The sequence below is a fragment of the Myotis daubentonii genome, chromosome 1 (genome assembly GCF_963259705.1).
Source record: "Myotis daubentonii chromosome 1, mMyoDau2.1, whole genome shotgun sequence".
In the NCBI taxonomy this organism is placed as follows: domain Eukaryota; kingdom Metazoa; phylum Chordata; class Mammalia; order Chiroptera; family Vespertilionidae; genus Myotis; species Myotis daubentonii.
The window spans coordinates 128,386,241-128,414,118 of record NC_081840.1 but is presented as its reverse complement, the minus strand read 5'-3'; the positions used below and the strand labels follow the sequence as shown (position 1 = coordinate 128,414,118).

General features: G+C 43.8%; 1 protein-coding gene across 1 annotated transcript in view; it reads left to right on the top strand.

Moving 5' to 3' along the window:
• The window catches only part of LOC132234471 (cyclin-Y-like protein 1), a 41,460-nt gene that overhangs the window by 378 nt on the left and 13,204 nt on the right, over nt 1-27,878 (top strand). The window contains exons 2-4 of the mRNA XM_059695459.1: nt 5,343-5,395; nt 23,604-23,701; nt 26,628-26,663. Of these exons, the coding sequence (XP_059551442.1) occupies nt 5,343-5,395; nt 23,604-23,701; nt 26,628-26,663 (187 nt within the window). The remainder of the gene's footprint in view (nt 1-5,342; nt 5,396-23,603; nt 23,702-26,627; nt 26,664-27,878) is intronic.

Sequence of the window (27,878 nt, the reverse complement as noted above, 5' to 3'; positions counted from 1 at the left end):
TTTCTTCCATCCCCACTCAGCCTGAGACACTCCAGTTGGCCCTTCCTGTTCGTGGCTCTGTTTAGTGTCTCCTGGGACTCCAGGAAGAATTTGGGGTATATTCTCTCCTTTTTCTCAGTGAAAACTTTAACATCCCAACTTCCAAGGTTCCCTCCCGTCTCCCTGTCCTTACCTAGCCTTTTGGTTCCTAGTGAAGGAATCAAGTAGGGCCCAGTGATACCCTTGTTTCTATCTGTTAAGACAGTTGATACTCTGAACAGTTCCGCTGCAAAGATTTTAAGGGTTGTTATGTAAACTCAAAATTGATAACCGACATAGAACCTATATAGTGTTACTACATTCGCTGTTTTCAGTTGCCTGGATAGAAGCTATTTATTCCTTCCAACTTATAATTTGAACACAGAAGGAAATGGTGGGAGAGGGAACTCAAAATTTCTCGAATCATGTGAAGTGTTACTGTCAGTCCTACAGAGAATAGTTGCTTGTTTGTTTTTTTACTTATAGGAGAACCCAGGGAGTTCTGATTACTTTGATATGTCCACGCTGATACAAAATTTCCGCGGTCTTACTTCAGTGACCTAACAGACTTCCCTGTCACATTGCTTGTTCTAAAGGAGCGTGGGTGGTTCACAAGGTGTTGGTCAAAAGTTTCTAAAGAGAACACACATATGTAGACTTTAGTTTGTAACATAAGTCTTGGCAGTTAAGATGTAAAATTGTGCACAAGAATGTTTGTCTTCATCGTCTCCCCTACTGCCAGTAGGTTTCTGTTTAACTGTAAGAATGTTGAGGACAAAGTTCTGAAGACCAAATTCCTGAAGAGGGGCTTGGGGAGTGGAGAAGTGGGAGCAGAGGGAGAAGAGAGGAAATGTGGTACTTGGTTTCAAATAATTCTGGGTAACAATATAGCTAATGAAGACTGTGATTTGTGAAGTAGGAAACATACATTTACAAAGATGTTAAAGCCGCTTTGACCCCCTTTTTTTTCTCATTTAAATGGCAGAGATTATTTCATAGAGAAAACACATCATAGCTCTTATTCTATGAAAACTCTAGTTGAGCTTTTCACTCCTTTAAAAGTTAGAATAATTAAGCCGAGGGGTTCACCTGGATCTTGGCTATGTCTTTATAACTGAAAAGTACTCCCTGTTCAGTATATTAAAATAGTATGAGAAAATGAGCAAATTACGTGAATTAATGAATTGTACCTTAAACACAAAACAAGTGAGAACCTCTGAAAATTTCTCTTCACTCTGTTTGGTGCTGTAAGGCAAGCCTCTGAGTGATTTTATAAACCAGGTAGTAGATGGGTGGTGTTGGATGAGAGACCAAAATAGGACCTTTATACACTTCTTTTAAGATTTACAGCTCACTCCCCTGTATAGCCCATTCGGTCCTTCTAACTACAAACAAGTCCCGTGTATATTCTTCTATTGCTGATGAAGAAACTGAGACTTAGAGATGTGAATGGATGTGTGACCAGCCGCTGAACAGGAGAGGCTGACATGCAGGGGATAGATGCGCCCAATTCAATTTGGTGATGCATCCAGCGCTCCTTAGAATGCAGCCTGTATGTTATAAACTCTCCACAAAGCGAGCCTATTTAACTTGCTCCAGTCTTGATTATTTCTATTTGAAATTATTGTATACAACTCAGAAGCGACAATTACCACTCCATCTATGTCTAAAACAGCAACAACAACAAACTGATGAACAACATAGATCCACAGACATAGAAATATGAAACAGCTGATGAATCTCAGAGGGAAGGCTGGAGTGGGTGGGTGGGTGTGTGGGACTAGATCAGCCGTGGGCAAACTACGGCCTGTGGGCCAGATCCGGCCCGTTTGAAATGAATAAAACTATTAAAAAAAAAAGACCTTACCCTTTTATGTAATGATGTTTACTTTGAATTTATATTAGTTCACACAAACACTCCATCCATGCTTTTGTTCCGGCCCTCCGGTCCAGTTTAAGAACCCATTGTGGCCCTTGAGTCAAAAAGTTTGCCCACCCCTGGACTAGATCAAGCAAAGAACTTGCGTGCATATATGCATAACCCATGGACACAGACAGTAGGGTGGTGAAGGCCTGGGGGTGGGCTAGACGGGGACAATTGTGGAAAATAGGGGACATCTGTAATACTTTGAACAATAAAGATTGAAAAAAATCACTTTGATGAAAGTATAAAAAGTCACTGTTGTGAAAGTTTCCCCGGAGATTAAAGCATTGAGCTTTTATAGTATCCTTTTAAACGTGCCATGATGAATAGCCCCAAGTAAGCCACAGCTAACTAAATAAGTTCCTTTTGTGAATGGCGTTAGAATTAGCCAAACGGTGAAGAACATTTGCCAAATACAGCTCATGTGATTTGGGCATATTTGATATATTAGCAGGTATCTGACAGTAATTGGCCACAGTTTAATTTGTTTCTTAACACTGTTTCTGAAATGTGCTTGTAATATCAGGGTGAAAGAGAGTGACTGTATTTCTAATTGATAGGTAGAAGTGGGGAAACACATAAATAATCCATAGATTATTTAGGTGCACGTTAAAAAAAAAGTCTAAGACATAGCCTGGTTTTACTGCACATGTATAGCAAGATTCTGCAATTTTGAATTTTCTCATTAGAATTCTTATATTGTTGCCTTTACTAAAATTGGCTGATTACCATTACTTAAAAAGTCGTCCCAACAGTAAGTGATATAAATTGTTGTGTAGCTATTTTTTAAATTACGAATATTTCTACTCAACAAAATTGTATGCCTTTTTCTCTTCTTCCTTCAGGTTTAATCCCTTCTGACCATCCTGGGGCTGGCACAATTTTCCGGAAGAAATGTCAAATGATCGGTAAGTCAAGATAGGATTTAGGTCACAGGTTTTTGTTTGAACAAATAAAAAACATTTCAGTTGTTTACATATGAGGATTGAATTTGTGATCTTACGTAGTGCTCAAGCAAAGGATCCTGTCTCACATTAGAATTGGAAGCTATTCAAACTCTCTCGCCCTATGCAATGCTGTCAGGGTACATCAGAGGAACAGAGCCCTATGGGGTTCCCCAGAAGCCTAGCAGGAGCATGTGCAACTATGTCAATTTCCTGTGTCCTGTTTGACTTTACTGTAGGACTTTACTGCTTCTGCTTGCCTGCGTATTTCCTTAATGTTACGTTCAGTCCCGTTTACTTGCTTAAAAAGGCACACGGATTGAGTCTTTCAGTTGATTGTGACAGTTGAAGTACAGGCGGGAAAGGGTCCATTTTATTTGAATCCATGCAGCTCAATAAAGAGTGGGGGTTCTAACATGTGTTTTCATGGCATGTGTGCATGACTGTCTGGAGCTGATCATTTTGCTTAGGAATGCTGCATTTCTCAGTTTCTTCCAGAGCCAGGGGCTGCTCACCTGTAGAGAGAGGGTGGGAGAGTAAAGGAAGTGCTATCCCATGCCCCTCTCCTCAGTCCTAAGGAATGTGTGCCTATGATGCCCCTCCCACGTTAAAGGAGGCAGAGTGGGAAACAGAGTTCAGCCCAAGACGCTCTTTGGAGCTTTTATTTTTCTTCAGATCTTTATTAGAGCAAAATGATTTTGTATGTTGTACATTTGTTTAGTTAGGTTAGCCGCATCATTTTAAAGTTTAAATTGGATAGGTTACTTTGCAGTTGAGTAGAGACACATTTAATTTCTTAGTAAGATATTCTAGGTGGTTACCTAAGTGGTTCAGGATGCTTGCAGGTGCCTGGCCAGACACTGGTTCTTAGAGCCCTCAACTGTTAGATCCTGGTGGTTCAAGTATAGAGGGTGTCCACGTAGAATTGGAAACTACGACTGAGTAGTGGCTCAGAGGCACAACAGATAAGCTTTTTTATTAGCTAAGTTTCTCCCCTGGCTTTGCCCTTTGCCCTTTCCTTCTGGACATGAGAGACTTTTGTTTGTACCTAAAACAGAATATCCATTAGGTCAAAAGTGTAAAACTTAGTTTTAAGATACTGTTAATAGGACCCATCTTGCCAGGTGCTTTAAATTTTATATTTTGTTGGAAGTTATAAAAGAAATGGAATAAAATGTAGTCTTACCTATCAACACTAATAAAAGAGAAAAATGGTAATTGGCGTACGAGCTACCCTTTTCATTGGCTAATCAGGGCTATATGCAAATTAACTGCCAACTAAGATTGGCAGTTAACTGCCAACAAGATGGCGGTTAATTTGCATATGTAGGCACAATGCAGGGAGGCGAAAGGGAAAGCAGGAAGAAGCCCCCTGCCACTAACAGTGATCGGAAACCCAGGGCGGAGCTAAGAGCTGGGGGGCAGGGCAAAGGCGGCCCTGGGGCTGCCTTTGCCCTGCCCCCCAACCATGATTGGAGAATCAGGTGCCTTTTCCGCCCTGGCCAGTGATAGCAGGAAGTAGGGGTGGAGCCAGCGATGGGAGCTGGGCACGGGCGAAGCTGGCAGTCCCGGGAGCTAGGGGTCCCTTGCCTGGGCCTAAAGCGGAGCCCACGATCATGGCGCCGCTGCAGCTGCGAGTCCCCGCTGCCCGGGCCAGACGCCTAGGCCAGAGGCGTCAGTCCTGGGCAAGGGGCCGATCCTGCAATTGGAGGGTGATGGGGGTCAACGCCTGAGGGCTCCCAGTATGTGAGAGGGGGCAGGCTGAGGGACACTCCCCGCTGCCACCCAGTGCACGAATTTCGTGCACCGGGCCCCTAGTATATATAGAAAAAGCCAGCGACTAGAACACCGTAACGGGTGGGATCCAGCCAGTCATTTGGACGCCCACTGTGGTCAGCAAAGTGACCGTATTGTGGGGGGGCTGGCTGGCCAACCTTCTGTAGCCCCTCCCCAAGGCTGGCCCTGACCCTGATTGCTCCCCTCCCCAGTAGGGGGCAGGGCTGGCCAGCCAACCTCCTGCAACTCCTACCCCCAGCCAGCCCACTCCTGATCACCCCCCACCACCCTGATCATCCGGTGGCCCCTCCCCACAGCCAGCTCTGCCCCTGATTGCCGACCCCCCACACACCCAGCCCCTCCCCACAGCTGGCCCCGCCCTCAATCGGCCTCCTCCACCCCTATTGGGGGCGGGGCCTGCTGGTCAATCACCCATGCCCCCTCCCCGCAGCCAGCCAAGCCCTGATCAGGCCCTGGTCAGGGCAGGCTGGCCAGCCAACCTTCTGCCATTTCCTCCTCTCAACAGGCCCACCCACATCTGTCCTGATTGGGACCTGGCCAGCCAGACTCCACCCATGCACGAATTTGTTCACTGGGCCTCTAGTTTTGTATATTAGTAACCTTTCAGGTAATCAGTAACTTCTGTTTTCCTGTGGCATTTGTATTAGTATTGATCAGTTAATTCTTTTTATTCTTAGTGGGAGGAAAGAGGAAGAACAACTATTTCCACCATGTAAGTAATACTTGAAAAGTTATGTAAGAAATTAATCATTTGAATTAAAAATTGTCTGCCATAATTGTTAAAAATCTATTATGAGTCCAGTATCATTAGCATGAACCTGCTTTAGAAGATTTTCTTAATCACTTCTGTTACCTTGGTTAACAAATTTACGTATTCAGGAAAGTTTTTGGCTTAGTAATGGTCATTTTTTAAGGGGTTCTGACCTTTAAGTTAAATGTCAGTAACATGGTTGTGATATAAAGATCTGCCTTAATTTTTTGCCTTAACTTTTAATTTTGCTTTTTAACAAAATTAACAACAATATAATAGCTAAGGCAATTTTTGTGTTATCTATTGACTTATTGTTTTAGCAGCTGAAAGCTTAGCTTTCTCCCTCCAGTGTGGTCTTTTTTCCCTCCTTCTGTTCTCCCAACATGTATCATGGTTTTTAGTAAATCCGAATCAGTGTTTCTGTTATCATGACTATGCAAATATTTGTTACCGTTGAGCCATCGAGTTCTCTGGCTATGCCTTTTTCTTGTATACCCTTCTTTCAAAAAATGTATACGCACTCTGCATGATTATGTTGGTGTTTATTAACTTACTAGGGGCCCTGTGCATGTGATTCATGCACTGGTGGGTGGTGTGGCCTGTGGGGATAGGCCCGCTGTGGGAGCAGCCGAGTGGCACATCATAGAGACCGGTCATTCCACCGTTTGGTCGTTTTGCACATTAGGCTTTTATTATATACAATAGTTAATTTATAAAATTTGAAAGAATCTACAGAAGTGAATAATTTTGTGAATACCTGTTTTCAAACTGGTAACCATTCTGGTCCAGGCACTGCGAAGAAAACTAAGCAATGGAATCGCAAATGTCAAGAATTAATTATTTTAGTTGATATTTGTGTGCCCTCAATTTGTCACCTATTGCCTGTTTTATATCTCCCCATTAAAAAAAAGTCTAGTCAGAGTTTAGAATAAGTTTTCTTTATTCAAAACATAGTCTGACTTTACCTATTATTTTGAATCAATTAAACCTGAAAAGGAGTGAAAATTGAGTTATCATCTGTAAAAATGTGTATTCCTTTTTGGGACCCCCTATATTACTGAAATTTGAGCACTGCTACACTTCTTCAGAATAATCCAAACCCCTCTTCCTCGTCAACATGATCTCCCGTAGCCAAAGGCAGCAAGTAGGCTGGTCTCTCTGAATTTAGAAATAACTGCTTTATATCTAACAATCTAGTAACTTGGCAGAGAAAGATGACTGTTGGACAAAAACTCTACGTTTATGCTACATTAACATAATACCTAGTAAGTTTTCAATTTTATGTTGTGGAATTAATTTTTTTAGTGTATTCACTTCTTTTCTATTTTTCTTTCCGAACATGCTGTGACATTTGTCACAGGCCTCTCAAAAATATTTTCCATGTACTGACCACATTTGTTCCATTTCTTACTGGAAGCTATCTCCCTAGCTTTTTGTTATCCTCCTCTACTATGCACTTGTTCTCTGAAGGCCTGCTCTGGGCCTGCTTTTAAGCATATTTCTTTAAAGTCATCTGGGATCTCACATACTGTTCTCTTATGTTGGATCCCTGTTTTCTTAGATCAGCAATTTTCAACCTTTTTCATCTCATGGCATGCATAAACTAATGGCTAAAATTCTGTGACACACCAAAAAAATATGTGTTTTACCAATCTAAAAATAAAAAAGTATAATTGTGATTCATTCACTTTGGGCATCTATTGTGGTGTTGGTTGTTGTCATTTTGTTATTTGACAATGTAAGGGAAAAGGTCAGTGCCCCTGCCCAAATAGTCAGGTATTGCATTTTGTAAATATTCTTGCCGCACACCAGTGTGCAGAGTGGTACACTGGTTGAAAATCTTTGTCCCGTGTTTATGTTTTCCTCTGCATTGTGATTCTCCTTTGTTTCACTGAAGCACTTTTTGGTGGGAAAGGATACATGGGCAGAAATTGTTTGAAGATTTAGCCTGTCTGAAATGCCTCCTACTTAATAAAGCAGAGAATTCCAGGTTGAAATTAATTTTTGCCGTTCTAAAGATATTTCTACTGTTTTCTCATTATAGTGTTGCTCTTAAATATATTGGTAATGTATGATACATTGTATATTTGCAACTTCAATAATTGCCTCCACCCTTTCTTCTCTGGAAATGTTTAGAGGCTTATCTATTCCTGGGATTCTGAAGTTTGATGGTATGTTTTGGTATGCACCTTTGCATTTTATTGTGGCCATCAAGACTCCAGGTCTTATCTACTTTCAGGGGATATTTTTGTTTCTTTTATACATTCTTTATTCCTTCTTTTTCCTAACATTCCCATTACTCAGACGTTGGAACTCTTAGACCACTATTCCTGGAATAATCTCTAAATATTTCACCCTATTTCCCATTTTGTCTTTTTCTGCTTCCTGGAGATTTCCTTGAGTTTGTTCACCAACCTCCTCTTTTAATAATTTTTATTGATTTCAGAGAGGAATGGAGAAATAGTAACATCAATGATAAAAGATAATCATTGATCGGCTGCTTTCTGCAGGACCCCTACTGGGGATTGAGCCCGCAACCTGGGCAGGTGCCCTTAAGCAGAATCAAGCCCGGGACCCTTCAGTCCGCTGGCCAGTACTCTATCCACTGAACCAAATTGGCTAGGGCCACCAATACTTTATAATTCTGTTTTGTTTATCTAGTTTTTAATTGATAGTGTTCTCTTATATCCTGTCATTTTTTATAGCATTTCATTCTTTTACCAATACAATGTTTTGCTTTCCTGAAGTTTATTTACTTACTTACTTGTTTGTTTGTTTACTAGAGGCCTGGTGCACAAAGTTGTGCTCAGGTGGGGTCCCTGGGTGATTGGGACCAATGGGGGGGGTGGCCTGCAGGAGGGAGGGACCTTGGGAAGTTGGCCAGCCAGCGCCCCCTAATTGGTAGCAGCAAGCAAGGCACAGCCAATTCCATGAGGAATCAGGCTCCCTCCTCCCTCCTGTCTGGGTCTAGGGTGTGGGTGAACGAGATTTGAGGCTGTCAGGGCCCCAGCTGCAAGTTCTGGGTTAGTGCGTATCATAGCTACCGGCCAGTCGGCCAGTTGTTCCGGTTGTTAGGCTTTTATATAGAGAAAATTTGCTGTTCAGAGAGAGTAGAAGGATGGGAGGTAGGAAGCGGGAGAGGGGGGAGAGAGAGAGAGAGAGAGAGAGAGAGAGAGAGAGAGAGAAAGAAGAAGAGAGAAAGAAAGCAAGAAAGCAAGAAAGCAAGAAAGAAAGAAAGAAAGAAAGAAAGAAAGAAAGGAAGAAAGAAAGAGAAAGAAAAGAAAGAGAAAGAAACATCTATGTGAGAGATACATCCACTGACTGCCTCTCAAATGCTCCCCCACCAGGGGAAGGGAGCGAACCTAAAACCCAGGTACTTGCCCTTGACTAGGAACCAAACCCTAGACCTTTTGGTGCAAAGGACAATGCTCTAACTACTGAACATCACTGGCCAAAGGAAGACTGATTTATTTATTTATTTATTTTTGCTTCTGAATTTTATCGCTCACATTAATGATTTCCTTTTATGCTACTGGTTTATTTTATACTGGAGGCCCGATGCATGAAATTCATGGACTGGTACAGTCACTAGGCCTGGCCTGCGATCAGGGCCATCTTCCCCAGCTTCCCGCTGCAGGCCCTGCCGCCCACTACCACCCAACCCGTTTACCATCAGGAGATCGGTGTTTGACGGCCAGGGGAAGGGACTACGAGAGGTAGTCAGTGCACCTCATAGTGACTGGTCCAGTAGTCACTCTGGTCATTCTGCCGTTTGGGTCAATTTGCATATAGTCCTTTTGTCATATATGATAGAGGCCTAGTACATGGGTGGAGGTCGGCAGGCCTGCCCTGAAAAGCGTCCTGGATCAGGGTGGGGGAAGCCTACAGGGTTGAAGGGCCACTGGAGCAGGGGCTGTGGGGTTTGCAAGCTGGCCCTGCCTCCAATCTGAGTGGGGGTCCCCACTGGGGGCAGGGCTGGCCTGGGTAAGGGGCCACCTGGACTATGCAGGAAAGCCAAGCCCCAATCAAGGTGGGGTCCCCACTGGCGCAGAGCCAGCCTGGGTGAGGGGCTTGGGGTGGTTTGCATGAAGGCCACACCCCTGATCGGGGTAGGGGGTCCCTGCTGGGGGTGGAGCCAGCCTGGGTGAGGGGTCTGGCGCGGTATACTGGCAGGCCACACCTTCTGGTCAGGGTGGGGGTCCATGTTGGGGGTGGAACCAGCCTGGGTTAGGGGCATGGAGTGATTTGCAGGCTGGCCACACCCCCTGATCAGGTTGGGGTCCCTGCTGGGGGTGGGGCTGGCCTCTGTGAGGGGTCTGGGGCAGTTTGCAGGCTGACCATGCCCCCAATTGGGGTGGGGATCCCTGCTAGGGGGCGGGGCTGGCCTGGGCGAGGAGCTGAGGGTGGTTTTCAGGCCAGCCACACCCCCAATTGGGTTGGGGTCCCCACTGGGGGCGGAGCCGGCCTGGGTGAGGGGCCTGGGTGGTTTGCAAGCTGACCTCATCTCCAATCAGGGTGGGGGGTCCCGGCTGGGGGTTGGGCTGGCCTAGGCAAGGGTCCTGAGGTAGTTTATAGGCCAGCCAAGTCCCTGGCTATGTCAGGACAGACCTGTGGAAGATGTCTGGTCTAATTAGCATATTACCTTTTATTAGTATAGATAGGACAACTCATTTGCTGATACCACAGATTCTAAATTGTCCTATGAAAGTAATAACTAATAAATGTGATGTTCTTAGCATGTAGATTTTAGTAAATGCTTTCAATTTGCTTTTTCTTTATGAGTTCAGATTTTTTAAATTAAATTCATTGGGGTGACATTCGTTAAAATCCTTATTTAGATTTCAAGTGTACATGTCTATGATACATGATCACTACATTACATTGTGAGTCCACCACCTAAAGTCAAATCATCTTCCCTCATCATATATTTGGTCCCCTTTACCCTTTACTTACCCCCACACCCCTTCCCTCTGGTAACCACCGTACTGTTGTCTATGTCTATGAGTTTTAGTTTTATATTCCACATATGAGTGAGATCATATGCTTCTTAGCTTTTTCTGTCTGACTTCATTTAGCATATAACACCCATGTTGTGACAAATGGCAGTACTTCCTCCTTTCTTATGGCTGAGTAGTAGCCATAAACACACACACACGCACACACACACACACACACATACTCACATTCGCAGGCACACCACATCTTCTTTATCCAAACATTTACTGAAGGACACTTTATTTTCATGTTTTGGCCACCAGGAATAATGCTACAATGAACATACATCTTTGCAAATAACTGTTTTTCAATTTTTCTGGTAGATAACCAAAAGAGGGGTTGTCAGGTCATATGGTAATTCTCTTCTAGTTTTTCTGAGGTAATTCCATACACTTTTCCATAGTGGATGAACAGTTTATATTCCTACCAGCAGTGAATGAAGGTTCCTTTTTCTCCACAACTTCTCTAACACTTGTGATTACCATTCTGCTTTGGTCTATCTTTCTTGTTGGCTTCCTTCAGATGTGTGGTGGTCCCCGGCTGTCTTTTTATATCTAACAAAAGGCCCAGTGCACAAAATTCGTGCACTGGAGGGTAGGGGTGGGGGGTGTGGGCTGTCCCTCAGCCCAGCTGCACCCTCTCTAATCTGGGACATCCCCCTCATCAAATCCAGGACTGCTGGCTCCTAACCACTTGCCTGCCTACCTGCCTGATTGCCCCTAACCACTTCTGCCTGCCAGCCTGATCACCCCCAACCACTTCCCTGCCAGCCTGATTGACACCTAACTGCTCCCCTGCCAGCCTGATCTCACCCTCAACTGCCTTCCCCTGCCAGCCTTATCTCACCCTGAACTGCCTTCCCCTGCAGGCCATCTTGTGACAACATGGGAGTGGCCATCTTGTGATGACATGGGGATAGCCATCTTGCAGCAGCCATCTTGTGAAAATGTGGGGCGGCCATCTTATGATGATGTGAGGGGCGGCCATCTTGTGATGACATGAGGGTATGAGGGTCAATTTGCATATTACATCTTTATTATATAGGATTGGAAGCATAAGGTGTGAGCATAATTTTTTTTTCATATTTACTCCAGAATTTCATTATTTCTTTTTTTGTTTAAATAGGTCTTTATTATTCAGGTTATTACAGTTGTTCATCTTCTTTTCCCCCATAGCTCCCCTCTACCTGGTTCCCACCCCACCCCATGCCGTTACTCCCCCACTGTCCTCATCCATAGCTGTTCAATTTTTGTCCAGTCTCATCCTGCACCACCTGATCCCCTTCCCCCCAAGAATTGTAAGTCCACTCCCTTTCTATGCCCCTGATTCTATTATATTCACCAGTTTATTCCATTCATTATATTTTTTATTCACTTTATTTTTAGATTAACTTGTTGATAGATATGTATTGCTTGCCACTTGGTTGTTCATAATTTTTATCTTTACCTTTTTCTTCTTCCTCCTCTTCTTAAAGAATACCCTTCAGCGTTTTGTATAATACTGGTTTGGAGGTGATGAACTCCTTTAGCTTTTTCTTATCTGATCTGGGAAGCTCTTTATCTGACCTTCAATGCTAAATGATAGCTTTGCTGGGTATAGTAATCTTGGTCCTGGTTCTTGCTATTCATCACTTTGAATATTTCTTGCCACTCCCTTCTGGTCTGCATATCTTTTATTGAGAAATCCTCTGACAGTATGGGTATTCTCTTGTATGTAACTAACTGCTTTTCCCTTGCTGCTTTTAAGATTCTCTCTTTGTCTTTTGCCCTTGGCATTTTAATTATGATGTGTCTTGGTGTGGTCCTCTTTGGATTCCGCTGATGGGGGTTTTCTGAGCATCCTGAACTTGTAAGTGTATTTCTTTCACCAGGTAGGGGAAGTTTTCTATCATTATTTCTTCAAATAGCTTTTCAATATCTTGCTCTCTCTCTTCATCTGGCACCCCCATAATTCAGATGTTGGTACATCTGAAGTTGTCCCAGAGGCTCCTTACACTGTCTTCATATTTTTGGATTCTTTTTGCAGTTTGCTTTTCGGGTTGGGTGTTTTTAGCTTCTTCATATTTCAAATCTTTGACTTGATTCTTTGGATCCTCTAGTCTGTTGTTGGATCCCTGTATAATATTCTTTATTTCAGTCAGTGTATGCTTAATTTCTGATTGGTCCTGTTTCATATCCTTAAGGGTCTCACTAAATTTCTTGGAGGTTTCTAGAAGATTCTTGAGTAATCTTATAACCGTGGTTTTGAACTCTGTATCCAGTAGTTTGCTCTCCTCCATTTCTTTCTTTTGTGACATGTTTCTTTGTCTTTGCATTTTGGCTGCTTCCCTGTGTTGATAGAGTGGCTTTGTGTGTTAGGTGTCCTGTAGGGCTCAGTGCCTCAGCCTCCCCAGTCACCTGAGGTGGACGCTCTTAGTGCACTCCTCTGTGGGCTTTGTGCACAGTCTTGTTGTAGTTAAGCCTTGACTGCTGTTGGTATCACTGGAAGGAACTGACCTTCAGGCCAATTGGCTGTGATGACCAGTTGGGCCTACAATGGGAGAACTGCTGTCCTGGAGACACCCTTATGGGGCAGGACTTGTTTCAGTGAGTCTTTGATGCTCACTGATTCTGCTCCCTGGGTGTGTCTCTTAGGAATCTGAGGAGTTCTAATCTGGTGTGGTCTCACTTTGACCACTGGGTACACTGGCTCTTGGATCTCCAAGGAGGTGCAAAGTCAGCCACTGCCTGAAGCCACCCAGCAGGAGCTACAGAGAGATCTGCAGATTCCTCCTCTTTGTTTGGGGTTTGGAGGTGCCCAGATGAAGCGCAGCTGTGAAGCAGTGTGGGCTGCTAAGGAGCCTTAGGCCTTCTTTTGGAAGCTCTGGGGTTCTTTGACCCAGTTGCAGTTTGTTAGATTTGGTTGCAAAGGGCCAGGCCATTCATATGAAAAGCCTCTGTGAACAGCTTGGGTGAGGTTGTAAATTGGGTGGAGTGTGGTCTCAGAGAATCACAGGGTGGTGCAAACAGCAATGGTTGCCCATCAGCCCTGCCCCGTTAGGTTCCTGGGTCTCTGTGTCCCGTGGCCCTGTGCAGGAACAATGATCGCTGCAAGCACCTCTGTGAGAAAGCTGCCCTCATGTTCCGGCCTGATGCCAGACAATCCAATTTCTCCCCATATGAGTCTGGGTCCCCAGAGTCCCACCGAGAACTGGATTTCAGAGCATTCAGGGGTTTGTATCTCCCTCCTGACTGAAAAAGACAACAGCGTACCCTGTTGCCAGCCCATTTCACATGCCTCCGTACCTCTGCTCTTCCACACCTCTGCATCTCCTACCAGTCTAGATGCGCTTTTCTCTTTCCCTCTAGTTGTTGGACTTCCGCTCAGCCAGCCTTCTCATGGTTCTGGATGATATCCATTTTGTCTTTTAGTTGTAGTTTTGATGTAGTTGTGGGAGGCAGCAAATATAGGCGTTTACCTATGCAGCCATCTTGGTTCTCCCGTGAGTAGGAACTTTTAACTGACAGGACTACACTGCAAGAATTTTGGGTCTGCATTCTGAGCCTGCCTTGGGTTCTGTAAGACAAAGTGGCTTTCTTACCCTTATTCCAGTCACTCTCTTTAGACACCAAAGTGTGCTTCCTCTCTTCTGTTCTTATACTTTGGGTAGCTTTTTTATGCCTTTATTTCTAATGACATATCTCTGAAAGGAAGGGGAAAGGAAATGGAATTGTGGTCAATTTAGAAATCTCAAACTTACAAGTTCTAACTCAAACTTGTAAAGTAAAGTGTAAATCAAAGTTTAAAGTTTTAATTCAATGAAGTTAAAAATATTAATTCAGAGAATATTTTTGGTTACTTTTATAGTTAGCATACTGCACTTTTCTACAAAAGCCTTGGTTAAGAGTTCTATTCAAACTGCATTTCATCAAATTTTCCCATTTCTGTGCCACATAGATGGAGCAGTTCACATTAATGCATATAAGTGTTAGAAATTTTAAGTGATTCAGAAGTGATTATTATTTCTTAATATCCAAAACTTGTGAAAAAGTAGAGAGAAAACAGTAAAGTTCCATTTTATTTTTTAACTAGATGCCCGGTCCTTGAAATTCATGCACGGAGGGGTGGGGTGGTCCCCCAGCCCAGCCTGCACCCTCTTCAATATTGGACCCCTTGGGGGATGTCTGACTGCCGGCCTAAACCGGCAATCGGACATCCCTCTCACAGTCTGGGACTGCTGGATCCTAACCACCTGCCTTCCTGCCTTCCTAGTTGCCCCTAACCACTTCTACCTTCCAGCCTGATTGCCCCCTAGCCACTCCCCTGCCGACCTGATTGATACATAACTGCACCCCTTATAGCCCGATCACCCCCAACTGCCCTTCCTTGCTGGCCCAATCTCCCCCAACTCCCCTACAAGCCTGGTGAGCTCCAGTTGTCCTCCCCTGCAGGCCTGGTCACCCCTAACACCCTCCCCTGCAGGCCTGATCACCCCTAACTGCCCTCTACTGCTGGCCTGTTCACCCCCAAATGCACACCCTGTCGGCCTGATCGCCTACAACTGCCCTCCCTTGCCAACCATCTTGTGGTGACCATCTTGTGGCAGCCATCTTGTGACAATGTCACGCAACAATACCTAGGCTTTTATCATATAGGATAGGTTAAGATGGGACAGGAGGCAGGATTTCAACAGGTACTTGATAGTAAGGTTTGAGTTGTCACTTTCACTCCTAGGCATGATAATTTTGTAGCCTTTGCTATTGAACTTAAATCTGAGGATCCCTGGGTTCTCTGTTCTGTTCATTGGTCTATATGTCTTTTCTTGTCCCAGTAGCAGGCAGTTGTGAGAACCATGTCTTGCTAATATAGCTTGATATCTGGTATTGTGATCCCTCCAACTTTGATCTCCTTTCTCAGCATTGCTGTGGTTATTCAGGGTCTTTTTTTATTCCAGATAAATTTTTGAAAAGTTTGTTATAGATCTTTGAAATGTTCAGTTGGTATTTTAATGGGGATTGCATTGAATCTGTAGATTGCTTTGGGTAATATGGACATTTTAATGAAGTTGATTCTACCAATCCATGAACATAATATGTAATTCCATTTGTTTAGATCTTCCTCTATCTCTTTTTTCAATGTCCTATAGTTTTCGGAGTAGAGGTCTTTTACATCCTTAGTTAAATTTATTCAAAGTTATCTTAATTTTTTTGGTGCACTGATAAATGGGATTTTTTTTCATTTCCCTTTCTATGAGTTCATTATCCTATATAATAAGAAAGAAACATGCAAATTAACCGTCCCTCTGCTATGCTCAAGCCACATCCACAAGCCATGCCCACAAGCCAATCCAGGTGACTATGCAAAGTATCCAACAAGGATGGCGGTAAATTTGCATATGCAGGTGTCACGTGCCCCAGGAGGCGACGGTGGCCGCAGCCACAGGCTCCTGGAACCATTGCCAGCCCCAGGAGGCACGCCAAGCCACACCCATGGGCGCCCAGGACTTTCACCAACCCTGGGAACATCCCTCCGCTACGCTCACCAGGTTGAATATGCAAATTAACCCAACAAAGATGGCAGGCCTGTGGGCAGCGTGCATGTGCATAGGCACCGAGTGGCTGGGGGCAGGTGTCCGACCCTGGCCGCTCCATGCCAGTGTGCAGTGCATGGAGGCATGGAGCAGCCAGCCACAGCGGGGTGGGACACCTGGCTTTCACCACACCCCAGCCGCTCTGGGCCAGTGAGCAGCATGTGCGGGCATCCCGCCCCACTCAGGCCGCTCTGTGCCTGTGGGCAGCACGTAAGAAGAGCCTCTGGACAGGGAAGGCGGGCTTGCGGAGGGCGACCTGTACTCCCCACATGGTGGCGATGGCAGCCGTGAGCGTTCCAACCAGAGCCTGTGGTTCAAGCTGAAGTGCCAAGGAATGGCTGCACAAGTCCCACCTCCTGGCCCAGAAGGTGTGTGATCGCAGGGACAGCCACTGCGGAGGGCCAGACTGATGTCCTCCTGGCCACACCATGGGGGTTTGCATATCTGCAAAGCCATAGGCCTCCGGTGTGCATGTCCTCTCCTCCCCCGCTTGCATGCAAACATCCCACAGGGCATTTTCACCCTTGCATGCCTGCAACAGTCCTGGCACAAGTTCCCCCCAACCCTCTACTGCCATTCCATCAACCCCCGCATGCCTAAGACCCACAGGATGTGCACACGTCCCCTCCGACATGCTCATGTCCTTTGGAGAGTGTCTGGGTGTTCTGGGTTCTGAGGGTGGGCGCCTGTGAGATGAAAGTGCGAGGGTGGGGATATGTTGCCCTATTCCCATGGAGGCCAGTGCAGCTATGAGATCACCTCTTGGGGCTAATGCAGGTGCTGAGGTGGGAGCAGGTGCAGACAGACACACCTGGTGGGCTTGGGCGGCCCTCATTGAGGTGCCTTTGGTCAGCATTCAAGATCAAGAACCCAGAGGAGGCGAAGAGGTCCGTCCTCTCAGTGAAACGATGGGAGAGTCAGGGTGACTGCAGAGGAGGAAAGGGCACTTTGGGTGCCAGCACCCATGAGCATAGGCTGCCCTGACTGAGCCTCGCTCGCATGGGTCCTAGCGCACTTCTGCTGGGCAGCCGGTGACAGGATGTGCGTTTCCGAGTTAATGAGAGAGAATATTGATTCTCCCGCTGCCCGTGAAGGTGGAAAGTGAAGCGGAGAGACATGCGGGGAGTGAGCGAGGTTCCCTGTCTGGGGGTTCCAAATCTGCTGTTGGTTCCTTTCACCACTGACTAGAGATACACAGAGTGTCCCCCCAAAATGTATACACACTTTGAATACCTACTAATTCCAATGGTTTTAAGCATGAGAAGAAAGAAACAACAATGGAGCTGTCATCTGTTAAAAGTGCGGGCACAAACAAGCAGTCGGACATTTCCCAAGAGGTCCTGGATTGGAGGCGGTGCAGGCCATACTGAGGGGCCCCCTTCCCCCCAACCCCCATGCATGAATTTTCTGCACCGGGCTACTAGTCTATATATATAAAGAGCCAGGGTCCGTAATGTCCAAAGCAACTGAAGGGACGACCAAACAGCACACTGCGCATGCAGCAGGCTCGGGTGAGCAGGGACTGGCAAGCGGGCTGAACTGCTGCCCTCTCAGAAAACGAGAGAGACAGGGCTGATCAGCTGCTGCAGGTGCTGGCTAGGCCTGGAGAGAGAAGCAGGGTCTGATCCCCAGCCTCCATGGCATCTGCTGATCAGCCCTGCCTCTCTCTCTCTGGGCCTCACCAGCAGCCGCAGCTCTCCCTCTCTGAGAGGTCAGCAGTTCAGCCTACTTGCCAGAAGCCTGGGGTGGCTGCTGATCAGCCATGCCTCTCTGATCAGGCCCGGAGATAGGCCCAGAGATCCTGACTGGCATAGAAACTGACCAATCAATCAAATCTGGGTGAACTGTGAGGAGCCAAAGGCTGACTAGGAGGTGGAGCTTTTGACGCTGACTGGCATTGAAAGTGACCAATCAGAACATAATCTAGAGCCAATGGCTGCCTAGGAGGCAGAGCTTTTGATGCTGACTGGCATCAAAACCAATCAGTCAAAACCTAATCTGGGTGAACTGTGAAGGCAGAACTTAATGTGGGGGCTGAGGAGAGGTTTTAGGGCAATGGTTGTTTGGTGTAAGGTGTAAGAAAGCGGTTCAATTTTTTAATGACCAGTTTGGCTGTAAAGTGCATAGCGCTGGCTCTCAATCAAGATATAGTGATTATGTATTTTTGTCTGCCAAGTGCATCTCCTCCTGCTGAAAATGGCTTCCCTCCCTGCTTTAAGCAATCCTATCCTATATAATCTATCTATACTAATAAAAGGGTAATATGTTAATTAGACTGGGTTGACCCACCATCTTCTGGACGTCCAACTTCCTTCTGGACAAAGCCATGGTGGTGGGGGCCAATGCAGATGCAGTTAGGGGTAATCAGGCCGGTAGGGAAGGGCAGTTGAGGGTGAGATCAGGCTGGCAGGGGAGAGCAGTAGGAGGCAACCAGGCCAGCAGGGGAGGGCCATTGAGGGCAAGATCAGCCCATCAGGGGAGGGCAGTTGGGGGTGATTGGGCCAGCAAGGGAGGGCAGTTGGGAGCGATTGGGCCAGCAGTCAGAAGCAGGGAGGGGCAATCAGGCAGGCAAGCAGGCGGGTGGTTAGGAGCCAGCAGTCCCAGATTGTGAGAGGGATGTCCAACTGCCGGTGTATGGATTGGGCTTAAACTAGCAGTCGGACATCCCGAGGGGTTCCCGATTGGAGAGGGTGCATCTGGGCTGAGGGACACCTCCCCCTGTGCACAGATTTCATGCACTGTGCCTCTAGTGCTGCTATAAAAACGAAGGAACTTTTACCATTTGCAACAGCATAGATGGAACTGGAGAGCATTATGCTAAGTGAAATAAGCCAGTCGGAGAAAGATAAATATCACATGATCTCACTCATATGTATGATATAATGATGAACATTATTTGATAAACAAGAATAGATCCAGAGACAAATGGCAGCAGGGAACGGGGGAGGGAGTAAGAAGAGAAACCAAAGGACTTGTATGCATACATATTAGCATCACCAATGGACACAGACACTGGGGCGGTGGGGGCTTGCCCACCCGGGGTGGGAATGGCAGGGGGAGTCAATTGGGGAAAAAGTAGACATATAAAACGTTAGACAATAAAAACAATAATAATAATAAATAAGTAAATCTACGAACCCCTTCCCTTTCTTGAAAAGATTGTAAAAGTCAATCTATTCTACCATTTGTTCTGAATGAGTGAAGATACAATAGGATTTTTGCCTCGTGTATTCTAGTGACCTACTGAAATACCTATAAACACTACCTTGTCATTAGCATTTAGGCTCTTTGATTCTTTTTTAGTATTTGCATTTTTATCTCTGTATTTCTGTGGAGTTTATTGAGTTTATTGAGGTTGTAAGCCAGCAACGGTGAAGTTTTAACCATAAAGAACAATTGTTTTACATATTCAAGCAAGATGAGAGGAACGTAGTCATCTGGCAGCCAGTATATCCAGGATTTGCTACGAGGTTTAATTCTGCCACCATAGTGGGTACTAGATACTTGGTACTGGAAACTTTGAAAAATTGGGAGTAGACCTGGCCTGATGGGGAAGTACTCAGTGTTGCTTTGATTGGACCTAACAGTACTATACTGTAAAGTGTTGCTTTACTAAATGAACCCCCATAGACCTGTGAGCCCATGTCTGATTGAAAATTTTCAGTGTTTTAGCATTATTTTCAAATAGAACACAATGTACATTTATAATGGAAAAAATTTTAAATAGAGGAAATGGGAGCAAATATCACCCAAAGTTTTACTAACTAGTCTATATTTTGGTGCATTTTCTCCTGTTCTTTTTACTCCCCTCTATATAGGTTTCTGGTCATAATTGACTTTATTATGGTGTATTATATGCCATATTGCACCTGTGTAGTAGTAAACCTTCCATTTAGAAAAAAAGTATTTGAATGAGTTTTCATATTTTATGCTGTATTTGTCTGATGAGATCCGAAAAGTAAAGTATATGTTAACTGCATGGCTTAAGAAACATATGAGAGTTTTAGCTATAGTTCAAATATTTCTAGCTTGAAGGAGAATTTATTCCTCCAAATAGTGATTGCTTTCAAATTATGCCATCTGGAGCTTCTTGTTAATGAGGAGTAAGTGGCTTTAAAGGGAAGCATCTGAAACAGGCAAAATGATATTTTATCTAGAATAATAAAAGTATAATATACTAATTTGACCCCACATCCTTCCGGATAACCAACCTTCCAGATGAAGCCAGGGCTGCGAGGGCAGCCTGGGTCCCGGGTGCCAGAGGGAAGCTGGTGCTGGCAGCCAGGGAAAGGAAGGCCCACTCCTGCATGAATTTTGTGTATCTGGCCTCTAGTATCATATAAAGATATTTCTGATTATTGGATACTGGCAGTTTTTAAATGCTCTGTATTCTAAAAGATATCAACCGGATAATGTCCCTTTCCTGTCTTTTGTGTATATGAGGGGGACACTGATGGGAAAGTATGACAGCATGATGAAAGCTATTTTATAGGAATGTGAGGAAGGAAGGGTTATCTGAATTAGTTTATAATAACACAGAAAAACTGACACAGTAGGCAGTCAGGCAGACACAGACAGAGTAGGGACGACAGGCCAAGGATGTCCCCAAAGGAGAGAGCTGTTGGTGCCTAGCAATGGGCAAAGCTGGGGACCCAGCACTGTAGGGTGGGCCCTCCCAAGGGTGACCTTTCCTCCCTTAGCCTATCATGGGCCATGCAGGTTACAGCCCCTGAGCTTTCATACCGCTGGTCCCCTGGCCTTTCCTCCCCCAGCATATGGACACCCTTAAAGAGAAACAAGGGGCCCAGAGAATAGCCTCATACAACTTCCATGCAAGCCCTTGCATCCTGACTCCCTTAGCATTAAGCCCTGAGGACAAAAGAGGCTCTGGCCTGATGCTAACAATCTTAGTAACAAAGCCTCAGGTCTGCTGAGCTCAGAGTCATAGTTTGGGTCAAAGTAGAGGTAATATCTAGGCCTCAGTTGGTTTCAGCTTCAGGCCCAGCTTAGGTCCCCTAAGACCCTCCCTAAAATTTCTGCCTTTAGGTAAAAGCCCTTAAGATGAAGGACCCAGCACCTGTGCTCTCTCTCCCTTGAGCATGCCTGTAGTTTTCCCGCCCTCTTCTCAGGTGCTCTCACTCTGGAGCATGCCCATGCCTTCCCCCTCTTGTTCCCGGGCGTGTATATTCTTCCTTTCTTTCTTCTAAGTCCCAGGGGCCCTTCTTCTGCCTCTGTAACTTGTGTGTTGAGCCCACGCAGCAACACTGGCTCCGCTCTACCTCTGTGACTTTCTAAATATACTTCCTCTTATAATTTGAGTTCTTGGCTCTAAATTCTTCCTCAGCCAAACTCAACGACAAAAGTCAAACATCTGGTGCCATTTTGCCACTAACAAAATGAAGCTAATTAAAATTGTTGGTATTCTGTCATATTAAAGAATACTACTATTAATTTCAACTACTTACAGTGACTAGAATTGGGTTTTGGTTTTACTCTAAGAGGATTTTTCTAACATCGTTTGGGCCATTTTCCTATTTGATTGTTGCTGTATTGTTGGGGTCTTAACAAATCAATGGATACGTCTAAAAGACATGAATATTTCTAGTGTTTTAAAGATAATTTATTCTCTAGCATATCTCAAAAAGTCATTGTCATATCTCTGACACCACTGCAGGTAAATTCTAATTGGCATCTGTAATAGGATTTGCCTTCCAGTTGCAATTGATTTTAGATAATGGGTCAAACACTTGTCGCACTCCTAACTTGCCCCAGATTCTGTGCTCAGCAGGTTGGAGGTATAAGAGGTGTGAAAGTTCTGTCTTCCCTAGAGACGCTCACTTTTTATGAGGGGGATGCCCTGGAAGCAGTTGATACCATGTAACAAGTAGTAACTCAGGTGTGTGAGAGTAGAGAAAGGGAGCAGTTGTGTCATGTGGCTGCTGGCAGAGGTGTCCTGGAGGTAGATGGGAAGTGGGATTAACCTTACTGAGAAAAAGTGGAAGAAAAAGGCCTTGTAGTCAGAGAGAGCATCTGAGTGAGGCAGGGTCCTGATAAGTATCTTGTAGCTGAGGGAATCTATATATATCAAAGCCTAAGCAACTGAACGAATGGTAGCTATGATGCCTACTGACCACCAGGGGGCAGACATTCAATGCAGGAGCTGCCCCCTGGTGGTCAGTGTGCTTCCACAGCCAACCTCCCAGAAACCCTCCCCCCACCGGCCAGCCAGCCTGATGGCCCCGATGGCGTAGCCAATCTCCTGCAGTCTCTCCCCTGGGCCTGGCAACCTCCCACAGCCCCTCCCCCTGGGCGACTGGCCAACCCTTTGCAGCACCTCCCCCTGACCAACCAACTTTCCATGGCTGTTCCCCAAGGCCGGCCAACCAACTTCCCGTGTTTCCTCCCTCCAGCTGGCCCCAATGGTCCTGATTGCAACCTCCAATGACACCTCCCCCTGGTCAGCTGGCCCCAATGGCCCCGATCAGGCTGGCTGGCCAACCTTTCATGGCCCGTCCCCCTGCCAATCTCCCACAGCCCCAATCATCCCTGATTGAGGGACCCTACTCATACATGAATTCGTACATTGGATCTAGTTTATATATATAAAAGCCTAAGAGACCGTTACAACCAGTCAACCAGTCACTAGGATGCCCACAGACCACCAGGGAGCAGACACTCAATGCAGGAGCTGCCCCTGGTGGTAAGTGTGCTCCCAAAGCCAACCTCCCATCGCCGGCCAACCTCCCATAGTCCCTCCCCCTGGCTGGTCGGCCCTGATCAGCCCGGATCAAGGCTAGGCAAGGCGGCCCCAATCGGCCCTGATTGGCGGCCAGGCCCAGCAACCCCTACCTGTGCATAAATTTGTGCACCAGGCCTCTAGCAGAATTCGTAATATCATGTTATGTACTGTATCATCTGAGGTTCTCTTTTGAGTAATGTAATAATGGTCTTATTTTAACATGAGGAGAGTGTTAAATTCTCAGAGGTGTTTGATCTATTTTTGGATGTGAGAGAATCTTAAAACAATACTTTTTAATTCTCAAGGTAAGGAAACTGAGTCCCAGAGAGAACTCTGGTCCCTAACTTGTGAGCCGCAGGCCAGCCCCAGCACACACACACACCTCTGCCTCAGATACATGTATTTTGTCACACTGTCTCCTGAACTAACATTTATTATTGGCTGCTATGTACTTCAATAAAATGCTCTTGCTTCAATATTATAGAAGGCAGTATGTCTTAATGTAGAAAATAAATAGTAGAAATAGAAATCTTGGCAGTTTTCATTTCTCAAGGAAAAAACACTAAAATCTTATTTTAAATATTTTAGATTGTTATAAAGGGAATTTATCATAGGTGTTTGCCAAGTTGGATTATAGGTAGTATGTCAAGGGCAGCATTTTATGACCCCTTCGTCAATTCTCATCGTTGGAAGTGAGAGCATGTAGTGGGTTTACCGTAGAGCTGCACATGGTATTGCACTGAAGCAGTTCCTAGAGTATGAGAACAATTGTAATGCTTAAGTGTTTGACATTTTAACCAAGGAAAAACACACTTTTATAGGTTTAACTTACTGTGATATTTTCTTCTGTTCCCCTTCCCATTCAGGTGTCTCCTGATCACCTTAGGGAAAAGTACAGCTCGTGTGCTACACTATTTGTAGACAGCACTATTTCTCAGCCTGATTTGAAAGTCACCTTGCAGTGGTGAGTACAGATAGGGGACAGACCCCTTATCCTGCCCATATGTACTTTCATTTGATTGTCCTTTTCAGTGCTCAGGTTAAAAAACTGGTGTCAATTATATATTGATTTCCACTTCCATTTTAATCTTAGAGTGAATGGAAGAAGGGAAACCCACTTAACAATTAAAAAATCCCCCCAAAGTGTTTACCTTTACTTGAGGCATTTCTGTTCCTGAGACATTGTTGAACACCATGAAAGGAGAGGTGTGTTTTACTGAATGTTTCTGGAATAAAGCATTTCTTCATGAGATACAGGCCTAAAACCATGTGTACTACCCTGGAAGCTGCTTTTGGAAGAAGGGACAGCTTGCCCCCTACTGGCATCAGAGTGTATCTGCAATTACAGTTCATTGGATTTCCCCCATCATACTTTCTTTTTTCCTGCACTATTTCTATATTGAAATGCACTCTCCTTCCAGGAAAATGGCATCAAAGCAGTCTAAAGGAACAACTTTTCAAGATAATTTCCTTGAGGGTTAAATTTGTTCAACTGAGGTTTTAATTTCATAGATGTATTAAATTTAGTTATATATATATATATATATATATATATATGTATATATATATATATACACATCTTCAAGACACTACATTATATCAATTCATATATAACAAAATCAAAGCAAAAAATCATGAGGGAGGTGAAGTTTTGGAAACATAGTCACAGTCAGGTTTACGCTTAAGCAAACATAACAGTGTCATGATAATGAAAACTATTCATTAAATTCTGTGAGTTCATAGTCCACAATTGGAGATGCACTTTAAAAACACCCTAATATGAAACCTTCAAGCTTACTTAAGAGCAAAATAAAACCAAACTAGGATGTAGAACTTCCTGAATCCCATTGTCGTTGTCCAAGGATCATTATTGGTGTCTCCCCAGGATGAGAGGGTTGACTTTCCAGAACACAGTTTGGGAAATTCTACCTGAAAATATTAAAATCCTCATTCTTAATTTTATTTTTCAGTCCTTAAACATAATTTAATTTTGTTTATATTGTACCAGCTTTTTGGGCAAATTAAATTCTCAGTAACTTCTATGTTAATTAAAAACAGCCAGTTCACAATCATAATAATGTAAGTTTCTTCTCTCATAACAACAGTTGAGATCAAATTGAGTTTCAGCAAAACTGGAGCCCGTCTCTCTCTAAAGTCCTGAGATTTGGCACCCAACTCACAATCACTGAGTCTTTTCCTTCATTCTGGCCACTAAATCCGGGAGTAAAAAACCAGTCCTTTCTGGCTGCATTTCATAGCTTCTTTTAAATTAGATGATTCTGGTGTTACAATATATAATTCAAGAGTTGTTTTGAAGATTAGCCTTACTCAGACAAGTGGGTGTTACGCTTTTTTTCCCTCCAAATTCGTCTAATTTTTGAAAGTACAGTAAATTTTCATTTCCTCTTATCAAGTTTTGAAAATGATCATTTAGTACATTTACTGTTGGTAAAATAAAGGTTTAGTGAGAATATTAATAGAGCTCATTGGCTTTTAGGAATGGTTCTGAAAATATGTTTATTGTGGGGTGGTAGTGCATTGTTCTCAATGGATGGGTGAGCCTTATTAGAATCACTTACGCAATGTTATCTAAATGTGTCTCTAAACACATGCGTTCCATTTCTCCTTCCCTAACACACTCTGTCACTCTCACAAGCCTTCTGATAAGCTGAGGAGGGATGGAAGGCATTTTTATATGGAGAAAAGCATCTGGGATGATTTTGATTTTAACTCTAATTCATGTGTTCTCAAACTTTGCTACACTTTGTCATCACCCGAGACGCTTCCAAAGTTAACCAATGCCGGTTAAATCAGAGCATCTCAAGGTGGAAGAAGGCAGTTTGCAAAACTCCTCTGATGATCCCAGTGCACAGCCAAGCTTGGGAACCACACTGCCTGGTTAGAGGGTAGAAGAAGGAGAAACTGCTTCTCACTCTTGGTGGGACCTTGTCAGTTTTAAGCCTTGGTTACTTTCTCTGAAAAATGGGTTGTTGAGTTCAATATCATCACAAGTTCATTGGTTCCTTTCAGCTTATATGCTTCAGATTCCATGATTTTAAAATCATTTTGAAGATGAAACTGTTTGAAGCACTATAGAAGTGCCCACTTTTGATGCTAACAATGCTACAGGCCTTTTTACAACTGCTAATATTCTATAACCTAGCTATCAAATTCAGATTTGCTTTTCCTCAATTATTTGGAGCTTCATTTTTGATATTTGGGGCAAAGAGAAAAAGCGTATAACTTGATCTACAGCACTTTTTTGTTTCATGTTGCACAGCATCTGGGAATAACATAGGGATATAGTAACTTACTCAGTATATGAGGACTTACATCTGCTCATTAAAATTTTATTTTAACTAATTTGGAAATAAATGTTTTTAATACTACACTGTGTATAATTTTAGTGCATTGTATTCTTATATTTGCCATTAAATTTTCTTAACAATTATGTAAAAGTGACCTTAAATGATTCTCTTTGGTATAGAGTATTTTATTTATCTTTAGGGGAAGAAGGAAAATAGGTGGGCAGGTGGAAAAACTACGGTGGCTTAAATTTAAGCATGTGTACAAGTAGATCTAACTTGTACAGGATGAAAGGTTCTCTGAGTAGAAAGGCAAAAGATAAGGCAAGAGTGTAATAACTTATATGTTATAATAATCACCCAAAACATGTCTTCTAACAGCATATTCCTTAGCATTTTGGTTTTCCTAATTTTAGTAACTGACAAAGAAACTACCACAAGGCACAAAGTGCTTAGGCGGTACTTTCTGAATGAGAATCTCATGGCCACTGGGCAGCTGGGATGGTCTTCCCCCACCACACCCCTTTTAAAACCTGTCTTCAGACCTGACATAAATTCAATTATTACTTTTTCTTTTCTCCACAGCCTGGCACTAGCAATATATTACCACATAAAGAACAGGTGAGTTTTAAAACCAGTCTTGTTATTCTAGCTAATAAACTTACAAGATATAAAGTTAGTGTTAGATTTTAGCTATAGATATTATTGGAGTAAGCTATAGTGCTTTTATTACATTGTTGAAGCGAAGCATTTGTTTTAGTCTTAGGACTCCTCATGCTTATGTTATTGAGGATCCCAAAGAAAATTTGTTTATGTGGGTTATATTGATATTTACTGCATTAGAAATTAAAATTGAGAGTTTAAAAATGAATCCCTTGTATGTTGAAACATGGTTTTCATAGCACTGTTGAAATTTTGAGCAGGATGCTGCTTTGTTGTGGCAGATTGCCCTGTGTGTTACAGGATGTTTACAGCTTCCCCTGCCTCTCCTCACTAGATGCCATTAGCACCATCTTCCCAGGCCCCATTTTGACAACAAAAAATGTACCTACCATGGCCGAATGTTTCCTGGGGGGCAGAAACACCCCTGATAGCGAGCCATAGTGTTAACATAATTCTTTATAAAAGAGAATCATTTTCCACAATAAATTGGTCGGATGGAAATTGTGTCACTTATTTACATTTTGCAAATCTCTTTATGTCTGGTTCAACAGAAGACAGCTGATTCTCATTTACACCCTGCCTTCAATCATTAGTGATTACCTCAGTCATCTCAATAATTTGTTTTGAATAAACAATATGAAGACCCAGCCTCATGTATCTTTATGGCTAGAAAAGTTTGTATTTTCAAAGCCTTCAGATAATTTTGGATATTCTTTGATACTATACCAGAAGTCCACAGAAGCTGTCTTCTGAAATTAGTTTCAATGGAATTTTAAATCCTATCCTTGAACTTGTACTAAGGTCTCTGTTAAATTAGTACCCCTGCATACATCTTCTATGCTAAATGAATCTCTTAAATTGTAAGTAATTATCTAATAACATTGTGCATTGGTCATTTGGAAAGTATCGGCTCACATTTCTTTATACAGTATCAAAACTCACTTTTGTTCGGTAGCATCACATAACCACCAGTCTTCCCAGAAAAACCTTTAGTTATTGAAAAACTGTTTGGTCACAAAAAGGGTACAAGTTTTCCCCAATCTTGATTTTGAGCTTGATAGCTGGAACTGTGCAATTGGCAAGAAATGTACAAGTTATATTCCTGGAAGTGACAGACTCACTTTTCAGTCTTGAGTGAATGACTCTTGTATTATCAAATAAAAATATTATTCT